We start from the raw sequence: 11560 nt of genomic DNA, 5'->3' as shown, positions 1-11560 counted from the left end.
AAAATGACAGCGAAATTAAGGAACATGCGGAACATATTAATGCAAATGACACAATTCAGGAATTGCGGAATTAGATAATGCGAATTAAGGCCAAATTCGCATCAATTAATTCCGCATTAATTCATTCTCGCATTAATTTATTCCCTTAAGGTAAGCAAAATAGAAGCCGTTATTATATTGTGGCCATATTAAATTAGGGTGAAAGAGCAGTTCCTAGTTCAGGCATAGAGGTATAAAGAAAACAGGAGTTGAATGTGTCGGTAATTGGTCGTTAAAGTCTTTTGATTTCTTTTATAAAATGTATCAAAAGAAATTCTAAGCTCGCCCGATGAAATAAGACTTTTTAGTAGAACTCAAGTTTGCTCTGAACATTCTAATAATCAGTATTGAAGATTTTAGCCTTTTAATATACGAAAATTAGATAAAACTTCGTCCACGAAACAAATTTATGTTCCATTTCGCTATCCGTTCAATTTTGTTTTGAAAAAATATTTTCTCAAGCCAGAAAATGAAAAGTTCTTTATAAGCACACACGATTTCAGACTCAATTTGTAGACATAAAGTCGCTGGAGAATTTTGGAGGAAAGTATCAAGAAACAGAGTTCACCTGAAAGAAAACATTGATCGAAAAATCTTATCATTTGATGAAGGATTGCCAAGTTTACAGGTCCTTTTTTAGTCCAAATATTTTCTTACACTGATGTCAGAAACAATGAATCTCGTCTCATCTAATTTCTAAAGCTTAAATGAGCCAATAAGATTTAACCTATGGATAAAAGAGCTCATTAAAAATGCACGATATATGAGATTATGAGCATGCATACATCGTAACTTTTTTAATCGTAGGGCGAGCTTGGTTACAATAGCATACTTCTCCTGTCTTTCTTTATACCTCCATGGTTCAGGCCAGTCCCTACTTGCACATGCTCTAAATCCAAGGGCGGATGCAAAGTACTCAATGTTTTTAATGGAGAGCAATTACTTCCATTAAAGGAATAATAACAAATTTAAACTCTCCGTCAAAAAGATTGAGTAACCACTGTTGAATGGGTCACGTAAATGTCCCAGTTAATGCCGGTCTCCACTTGCGCACGCTGTTATTGCTCTTTTCAAGCGAAAGCTTAACTTTATTGTATTGGTCCTGTAAGTCAAAAAAGTTGAAATAAAACTTTCTTTTCAAGCCCATACAGCTTTTTATGATGTTATTATTTTCTCCAAGCTAAATTTTAAAAGACTTGAAGCCAAAAAATGTTCGCAGCACATGAAAGTGGAGAGCGGTCTTCCGCAACAACCTTTTTTTAAGCACGTACGATGTTATTATTTTCAAAGGAGACGAAAACGATATATGATCACAGCCCCCAGGGGGAGAGGTACTAGGGTTGCGAGCTGACGGAGGGTTGCCGCCCAACCTTCGACCCTCGGACCCTTACCGGGACTAAAAAGAAGAAAACAAAGGAAAGTTTTGTAGATTTTACAACCCATTTGGGGACTACATAACTTTACCAATTTTGACCAAATTTTGATCTTTCCGGGGATAAAAAAGTATTTAAAAAGTTGTAATTTTCCTATTTTTCCGACCCTTAGTGTGACTGAAATTTAATTTTCCAATTTTTTCGACCCTTAGTGTGACTTTGGAAATCCAAAAAGGCACCCTTGAGGGCGTCACATACCGTACCCTCCATTTGCCTAAGTACCCCCCGGATCGCAGCACATGTGAGCGGAGAGCTGCCGCAAATTATTTTTCCGTGAACGGACGGAAGTATCTTCGACGGTCAGAAGTATCATCTTTTGACGGTCGGAAGTATCATTTTTAATTTTTCCTATCCGTCATTCCGTGGTTCAGGGGGTATTGCGTCATTACCAATCAATTAGGTAGGGTCAAGGTTGCTAGTAACGGCTTGTCACTGTGCCGGGTGCCTACTCGGCGCCGCATTGGGCCCCGCAGGGTTGCTAGTAACGGCTCGAATTTCAGTCAGTTTAAAAAAGGGGTACTTTTACCCATATTATAATAACATTACCCCCGTCTTTTGCTCATCTTTTGACGGTCGGAAGTATCATTTTTAATTTTTCCTATCCGTCATTCCGTGGTTCAGGGGGTATTGGGTCATTACCAATCAATTAGGTAGGGTCAAGGTTGCTAGTAACGGCTTGTCACTGTGCCGGGTTTTGATCGTTTGCTCGGGTAAAGTAAGTATCTGTAATATTGTAATTCGTATTATGATATAATCTTACTATAATACGCTCGCTTCAGCTTTTCGACGGTTATTCAAAACGGTATAAAATGTAAATATGTAATAATATATAATGTATATTTTTCACCGCTATAAGTTTTTCGCCATACTATATTTAGCAGTGTTAGGGATAGTTGAGTCAAAAATCTTGGAACGTGGGAATCTTGTTGATTGTTGTTCAAGCTAAAAACACAAAGTTCAAAAACTAAAAATATGTACATAGGCCTATGAAAGAAAAATGTCGACTAGGTAAAATAATGTACAAGTAAAGAAATCGCTTCATAAAAATATGTCTTAATCTGACTTGGGTATTTATAAACTAGGGAAAAATATCACCATATGAAAGAACGATATGTACATGAAATTACTTACAAAATATTGTCCAAATACTATCCCCAAATGTTCGTGACTCCAAGTAAAAGTAAAATCAACTCTGTAATGAATTCAGATCTCATAAAGTAAAAGTATTTTGCTCACATCTCGAGAATGAAAATCTCACTCACTCACGTCTCTTGTAAAGTAATTCTGATCTGATTTGAGTGCGTGAAAAAGGCGTAGAAAAAATGATACTTTATGGAAAAACGTGATAAAAGGTAATTAAAGATAATTATCATCCTGCCATTATCGAGCTCATACGTCACAACCAAAACAAATCAGTTATAAGCACATTATCCAAAACACTCCCACCCAAAAGGGGAAGAACCAAGAGTTCATTCAGTCTATCAATCGGACTATTCAGCTCATTATGTACAACACGGTGGTAGTCGTACCAAAATTTCGTGGCGAACTGTGAAGATGACCGTCGAAACAGTTGATGATTTGATGTAGGGTGAACATCTGATGATTCCCTCGAGTTCAAGACAAACTTCTGATAATAATGCACTACGAACGACTGATGATTGCGTCACGTTCAATGAACTTCTGGTGATAGCACTTTTGTAGAAACAAGGCGAACAATTGGTACAGGGCCTTGTTTCATTGATGGTAACTTCAAAGTTCAGGGGCGAACTTCTGATGATAGTGCCCTAGCAAAGCAAGGCGTTTCATTGATGACTTCAAGTTCAAGGGCGAACCTTTGTGGATAGTACCTTAGCAACGTAAGGTGCACAATTGACGACTTCATGTTCAGGGACGAACTTCTGTTGATAGTACCTTAGCAACGCAAGGTGTACCATTGATGACTTCAAGTTCAGGAACGAACTTCTGTGATAATACCTTAGCAACGTAGGTGTACAATTGATGACTTCAAGTTCAGGGACGAACTTCTGTTGATAGTACCTTAGCAACGTAAGGTGTACAATTGATGACTTCAAGTTCAGGGACGAACTTCTGTTGATAGTACCTTAGCAACGTAAGGTGTACAATTGATGACTTCAAGTTCAGGGACGAACTTCTGTTGATAGTACCTTAGCAACGTAAGGTGTACCATTGGTGATATTTATTAACGCAACGTAATAAGCATATGTTTTTGCTTAACTCGATGACAGGGCAATCGTCAATTGGATGAGGTTCCGTCTTCCAACAAGCCTAGGCTACCGGTTGGCCTAGTGTATATCGAACCGTCGGACGTCTTGACTTTTGCAATCCTTGTGATGCCATCATCTGATGTGATGACACTAACAACGCGTGCCAATGGCCATTTGTATCTTGGGATGTCCTTTTCGCTGATGACAACTAAATCCCCTTCTTTAGTGTTCCGTATTGGATGGCGCCATTTAGCTCGTTCGTTGATTGTAGGTAGGTACTCCTTTGCCCATCTCTTCCAAAATTCGTCAAGTGTTGATTGGACCTGCTTCCACTTGCTCTTCAGGTTGTTTTGTTGAGGGTTATAAATGATTGGAAGATTGGGTGAAGCTCTTCCTAATAGAAAGTGGTTAGGGGTGAGAGCTTCAAAATCGTTGATGTCGTCACTCAGTGGTGTGAGTGGTCGCGAATTGATAGTTGATTCAACTTCAAGGAGGAACGTGTGAAGTGCTTCCTCAGTGAAGATTCTGTCTTTGATTACTGATCGTAATGATTTCTTTGTGAGCTTAACCATGGATTCCATAGCTCCACCCATCCATGGAGCTACAGGTGGATTGAACTTCCACACAATGTCATACTGTGAAAGCTCATCTTGGATTCGTTTCTGGTCCCATTTTGCAAGAGCTTCTCGTATCTCTCTTTCAGCTCCCACAAAGTTGGTTCCGTTATCACTCCTGATGGTTTTTGGATTGCCTCTCCTGGCTCGAAAACGTCGGAGTGCTAAGATGAAGCTGTCAGTTGATAGGTCTCCAGCTAGTTCGAGGTGTAAAGCTCGTGTAGTCATACACGTGAAGAGAGCACCATACCTTTTAGCGGTGCCTGCAGTTCTGCGAGTTCTACGTCCTTGTTTTACATTGATTGGTCCAAAGTAGTCGACTCCAACATTCTCAAAAGCGTGTGATCCAACTGAAAGTCTCTCCTTTGGAAGGTCTGCCATCATTGGATGTTTGGTTTTGATCGTCTCTCTCCTGCAAACAAAGCATTGATTTAGCACTTTCCTGACCTTGCTCTTTCCTTTCAAAATCCAATACTTCTCTCGCACAAGGGCAAGAGTGGCATTTCTTCCACAGTGGTGGTTGACCTCATGTACATGGCGTATGATGAGCTCGCTTATTGGATGTTCGTTGGAAAGAATTACTTGATGCTTGGACTGGTTGGGTACGTCACACTTGGAAATACGTCCTCCAACACAAACGAGGTTGTGTAGAATGATTGGTGTGAAACTTGAAAGTCTCTTTTCATCCATTGAGTGCTGCGATTCATCTTGGGCAATTCGACATAACTCCTTGGTAGCGTCATTGAGGTCCTCAACATCAAGGATTTCTTTGTTGATTGACGATTCACCATTACGTTTTACCTCTACCCATCTCCTTCTCAGCTTGAGGATCCAGGCGTAGCATCGTTTCAGCTTGGTCCAACTGGAAAATCTTTCCCAACTGATGACATTTGTTGATTCGTCAACTCTGATTTCGATATGGGCTGTGATGATCTCCATGAGTTCTTCGTCCTCCTCAGGTTCCTCAAATTGCCTGACCACCTTCTCCCTCAAGAATTCAGGTCCATCGATCCATGTCTTGGTTTCTTCAACACCAAAACATTTGGTTCCAATGTCTGCGATGTTGAGTTTTCCTGGTACGAAGCGCCAATTCTCAACTTCTGTCTTTTTACGGATTTCGTTTGTACGGTTCATTACGTAATTTGAGAATCTCTTTTGTTCATTCCGAATATAACTGAGGGTGACCTTTGAATCAGTCCACATGAAGGTCTTGTTCATGGGAAGATCCATTTCTTTGACGACACAATTTTTAATCCTGGATGCGAGGACAGCAGCTTGCAGCTCTAAACGTGGTGTTGTGCTTCCTTTAATAGGTCCTAACCTTGATTTACCGATGATGAAACTACAGTTGACCTCATCATCATCCATTGTCCGAAAGTAAGCAACTGCTCCAAATGCCTTCATCGAAGCATCTGAAAAGACGTGTAACTCGATTTCGGTAGCTGTAATCTTTGCAAAGTTGAACCATCTTGGTATGGAGATTTCTTTCAGTGACGAAAGTCCTTCTTGCCATTCTTTGAACTGTTTCAGGATCCGTTCTGGAAGGGTGTCATCCCATCCAACCTTTTCTTTCCAAAGGGATTGAAGCATCAGTTTTGGTGCAATAAGGTAGGGTGCCAAGAATCCAAGAGGGTCGAATATCGAACACAAGAAACTCAGCAAGCCTCTCTTTGTCTCTTTACATTCCTTGACTGGAACATTGAAGAAGAAGACATCGTCGGTTGGATTCCACCTTACTCCAAGGGTTCTTTCTGATGGTAGTACCTTGAAGTCGTGGTTTGTTATTTTTGGCGATAAATCCTCCTTTGGAATTGCTTTCAAAAATTCAGTATCATTTGAAATCCACTTTGTCAATCGAAAACCTCTTTCAGCGGTGATTCTGACAAGGTTTGAACAGGTGTTGACTGCTTCATTTGTTGAATCGAATGATCCTAGGAAGTCATCCATGTAGAATTCTTCGGAAACAGCTTTTGTGACAGCTGCTCTTTCATCCGATGTTAGCGATTTGAGCACTTCTCCTTCTGGTACGTCTTGAATCTTATTAGCACATCCCTTCAATGCCCAATTGGCACAGCACGGTGAATCCTTTTTTCCGAAAGGGTGGACCAGTATCTTAAACTCTGATATCTCTTCCTCATTTTTCCTCCACAAAAAGCGCAATGAATCTGTATCCTCTTCAGGTACAAGAACTTGGTGGAACATTTTTTCTACGTCACTCATCACTGCAATTTTTCCTCTTCGAAATTTCGATAGGACTGTGACCAGGCTGTTCAGTAAATCTGGTCCTTTGAGGAGTTGATCATTCAGTGAGGTTCCTTTAAACCTAGCAGATGCATCCCAGACGATTCGAATTTTACCTGGTTTGTTTGGTTCTAAGACAAAGTGATGCGGTATATAGTTCGTCTTGGATGATGTCTTTGCTGCTTCGTCTTTGGTCAATTCTTGGACGTGACCAATCTTTACATAATCTTCTAACTTCGAACTGTAGATTTGTTTGATTTCAGGTAATTTCTCTAATCTTCGCTCAGTAGACAGAAGTCTGGTGACAGCAAGTGGTCGATTATTCACGAGCTCCAAATCGTCACTTTTCCACAACATGCCCACTTCAAAATGATTGTTCACGAGTCTTGTGTTGTTCTTTAGAAGATGTAAGGCTCTCTTCTCATCCCGAGTAAGCAAGGCTTCTGAATCAGGCGTTGTCGCATAGGTTTCTTGACTCCAGAATCTTTCCAGCTTCGAGTCAAGGGATTGAACTGATATGTAATTAGAGCAACCATCATTGCTACCAGACTTCCCTCCGAAGATAGTCCATCCTAGCAAAGTCCTCACAGCAATTGGTTCTTTTGAGCTTTCACCTTTAATAAATTCGAGATGCAAGAGCGCTTCTGGTACGTCTGCACCGATTAGGATCTCAACGTCTTTATCGAGTGGTTGTGGTAAGGAAGCATCTCTGAGATGTTGGTATTGTTTCTTCATTTTCGAAACGTTGTAGGGTTTCTTCTTGATGTTTAGAGACTCGACTACCCAAGCGTCCTCTACATGAACGCTGGAATCACATGATGAAAGAAGAAAGTTGACTGATCTTGATCTCATGGTTTGCTTTTTTGTTAGAACGTTGCTGATAGAAACTTTCAGATTACTGTTGATATTTGGTAATTTCAATCGATCAACAAGGCTGGCACTGATTAACGTGGTATCAGAACCAGGATCTAGAAGAACATTCACCTTTTCTGATATATCACCGTTTGAAATGGTGACCGGCACGATCTGAAGGAAGGTTGTCCTTTTGGATTTAGCATAATGAGATTCCCCTTCCTCAGTTCCTGCAGGTGGATTTGCTTTGTAATTTGGATCATGGAGTAACGTGTGGTGCTTTCGTTGACATTCTTTACATCTTGTTTGGCACTTGCAATCTTTGATGGAATGACCTTTTGAGAGACAGTTATAGCATAGATTTAACTTTCTTGCTTCTCCTCTCCTTTCAGCAATTGATTTCTGTTTAAAGCGTTCACAACGCCAAAGCTTGTGGGGTTCATTGCATACGTAGCATACTGGGGTCTTTGAATCACCTTTTCCTCCCAAGTAATTTGATTGCCCTTCCTTGCGTTTGTCTTTCCTTTTGTCTTTTGGTTTCTGTTCTTCTTGAGCGATTATGTCTGCAATGGGATTATAAAACTCCTTGAGCTTGGAGTCAAGCCATGATTCAAGCTTCATCAGTGAAAGACTGGTATCCTCGTAATCTTTAGATGTCCGATAAAATGCCTTTCTCAAATTGTCAGGCAACCGAATGACAGCTCTGGACAGATTCTCAGCAGAGTGAATTGCACCCATATTACCAATCATCTTTAGCCATGTCACTGTTGATTTCAGGTGTTGGTGAAATCTTTTCAAGGAGGAACGATCATCAGAAGGTAACTGAGGTTTGTCAAGCAGGTTCCTAAGCTTGGAATGTGTGACCACCGTCTTATTACCGAAATCTCTCTTCAGGGTTTTCAAGGCAGTTGCGTAGAATATCCCAGAGGTTCCGATACATTCAACGCTCTTTTTGGCTTCACCAATCAAAATACTGAGGAGTCTTTCCATTCGATCGTTGTCGGTGAAGGAGAGTTTATAATGGACTCTGCGACTAAAATTTTCGACGAAGTCTGGCCATTTGGAGCTGTCGCCACTGAACTTAACTAATTCAATGGTTGGAAGAGCCTTTGTCTCGAATTCGAACCTCAGCGCAGAATTTGCTGTTAATGGGTTTGATAAGCCGGCGAGGCATGTTTCCTCTCCTTCTGTCAATTCGTCAATGAATTGGTCGACTGGTCTGAAGACGAGGTATGGAGGTTTGGGTTTTGTGTAAGAATTAGCATTAGCAAGAGTCACAGTGGCAGTTGAAGGCTCTGAACGATTATCAACTGATGCTGTAGATGCCTTTTGGCGTAGACGTCGGAAGCTGCTTCGTGGCTTTGCTGTGACAGAAGACACCGAAGGTGGACATGGAGTAAATCTCACCTGAGATAGACTTCGTTGAAGAGGTTGTGAATGGACAGGTGAGTGGTAAATAGCTGAGTTAGGAGGTGATTCGATATGAGAAACAGTAGGTGAGTTTCCACTGGAGCCAACAGGTATACGAATACGAGGATTGAATACGTTAGTACGTTTATCATGACCCGATATGTTGGAAGTTTCAGATGGATCTACATCATACAGACTTGTATCAGGTGTAGTGTTGGAAAGGTTTGGTGTTCTCAATCTCGTACGAATCTCATGCTCTATTTCAGCGATGCGATTAGCCTCTCTAGCTTCAGTCTCTGTGCATTCTTGTATCCTTCTTTCGTCAGTTTCATAGGTAAGATATTCTGTGTTTGCCGCTCTGAATTTTAAGTAAGTCTCCACAAGAGTGTTATGCAACGTAGACGCACTCGATGCATCTTGATCATTCAGGTAGGATAAGATTTGATTTGCCACCCGTGTAAGATATCCCAGAAGACCTCTTCGAGTGTTCCTTAGAGATATCAGTTTGGCTAGGTCAGTGGAATGATCAGGCCCTTGTCCTGCAATTCTTTGAGATCTCCGGATTGACATGATGGTCTGGACGGTGATGAAACAAGGTTGAATAAAGAACAGGTAGTCCACGGATTAGTCAACTGATGTGGTAGTTGCGTGTACCACAGACGAATACGACGGGCGGTATTGAATAAACGCTCGATTGGACACAAGGGCGGTCCCGATTGGGAACGAGTGTAGACCACTGATGAAAAGGGCGGCCGACGATTGATAACAAGGCTGAACCACGATTGATAACGAGAACAAACAACGATTGCAAATGAGGGCGGACCACGAATTACAACGGGCGGATCACGATTGGAAACAAGAGCGGGCTGCGAATTGAACGACGGCCGGTAGCGATTAATAATCGAGGGCGGAAGACAATTCAAACGAAAGTGAACTGCGATTGATAAAGTAGACCACTATTGAGGATGAGGGTGGACCACGATTGGTGGTGGGGTGGACCACAGTTGAGGGCGAACCACGTATGAGAACGAGGCGGGGCGGAAGTGGCGTTTTGCAACGGGAGAATCAACAACGAAATGATGGATTGTATACAATTTGGTGTGTATACCGATAAAACGATACGACGCTGGGTGCGGTATCTGAACGAAATGGAGTATCTGTGACGATACGGTAGGAGAGAATTCCGGATAGAGTGAATCCCGGAAACGATAAATTTGGGAGGACAACGGACGTTGGATGGACGATTTCCGAACGTGCGATTGGAGGATGATATTCGGACGGCCTTTTCCGAATGAGGGGGTAGCGGAAACAATATGGAGGGTATCAGAGAGAGTATGTTCCAAACGATAGGCGATTTTCCAGACGATAGGACTTGAGAGACGAAGAAGATTGTGAGCTATCTTCAAATTTCCAAGCCAAAGTTTAAGGTATACCTCTGACATGTGTCTCTTCCTCTCAGCATTTGTCCCAGTTCTCCACTTGATTGTCCCACCAAAACTTGATCCTCCAAAACTTGATTGTTGTCCACTTGATTCCCAAATATTTTCTTGAAGATGTTAGGGATAGTTGAGTCAAAAATCTTGGAACGTGGGAATCTTGTTGATTGTTGTTCAAGCTAAAAACACAAAGTTCAAAAACTAAAAATATGTACATAGGCCTATGAAAGAAAAATGTCGACTAGGTAAAATAATGTACAAGTAAAGAAATCGCTTCATAAAAATATGTCTTAATCTGACTTGGGTATTTATAAACTAGGGAAAAATATCACCATATGAAAGAACGATATGTACATGAAATTACTTACAAAATATTGTCCAAATACTATCCCCAAATGTTCGTGACTCCAAGTAAAAGTAAAATCAACTCTGTAATGAATTCAGATCTCATAAAGTAAAAGTATTTTGCTCACATCTCGAGAATGAAAATCTCACTCACGTCTCTTGTAAAAGTAATTCTGATCTGATTTGAGTGCGTGAAAAAGGCGTAGAAAAAATGATACTTTATGGAAAAACGTGATAAAAGGTAATTAAAGATAATTATCATCCTGCCATTATCGAGCTCATACGTCACAACCAAAACAAATCAGTTATAAGCACATTATCCAAAACAAGCAGGAACATCATATCCCTACCGGAACTTACAGTGCAAACAAACACAAACACAAGCAAGACCCATACAGAAAGGGAGATATGGCCAAAAAAATGACGATTTTGGCGTCAATCGTATTCGAACTGACAGTATTTCAAACTTCAATTGGCCGTATTTCTCCTTTACAAGAAGTTGATTGTATCTTCACTTTCTAGCTTACCGTATTTCTTCTTATAAAGGCCCTAGGCGTCTTCTTAATTTTTAGACTTTTAAGAGGGTGTTTATTCGAACGGCGTTAAAGAAAGACGTGTTAATTAAAAAATCTAAAAAAAAAGTTTCCTCAGAGAAGGACCGTGTATTTGAAGGAATACGGTAATTACCAAAAGGTATATACTATTCTACCAAAGTAGTTGCTTATAGGAAAAAATGAATATGCTCATATTGTGCGACGTCTCTTGTTTATTTTGAAAAAACTAAATACCGAAAAGTATATAACCGTCTATGAAAAGCTATGCATTTGATTCTTATTGCCCGCAGGGGCTTTTGGTGCGGGGTGAAAAAAGCCTTCTTTGATGGGCACTCAGGAAAGGGAAGGTTCAATTATAAAACCCAGAGCGATGAGTACTCAGAAGGATTAGAGAAAGCTCAGTCGTAGTTA

The 11560-nt window shown here is 40.7% G+C and overlaps 1 protein-coding gene across 1 annotated transcript; it reads right to left on the bottom strand.

The window, feature by feature from the left end:
* Positions 1–3464: 3464 nt before the first annotated feature.
* LOC136813354 (uncharacterized) lies at positions 3465–10870 on the bottom strand. The gene is made up of 2 exons (XM_067069865.1): positions 10619–10870; positions 3465–10429 (listed from the first exon to the last, which is right to left on the bottom strand). The coding sequence occupies exon 2, from the start codon at positions 9382–9384 to the stop codon at positions 3727–3729; it is 5658 nt and encodes a 1885-aa protein (XP_066925966.1). The 5' UTR covers positions 9385–10429; positions 10619–10870; the 3' UTR covers positions 3465–3726.
* Between the last annotated feature and the right edge of the window lie 690 nt (positions 10871–11560).

Source organism: Clytia hemisphaerica, unplaced genomic scaffold, assembly GCF_902728285.1.
Source record: "Clytia hemisphaerica strain Z4C2 unplaced genomic scaffold, Clytia hemisphaerica genome assembly, whole genome shotgun sequence".
Classification (NCBI taxonomy): Eukaryota; Metazoa; Cnidaria; class Hydrozoa; order Leptothecata; family Clytiidae; genus Clytia; species Clytia hemisphaerica.
Note: the sequence above shows the minus strand (reverse complement) of the source record. Positions and strands in the feature narration are given on the sequence as shown.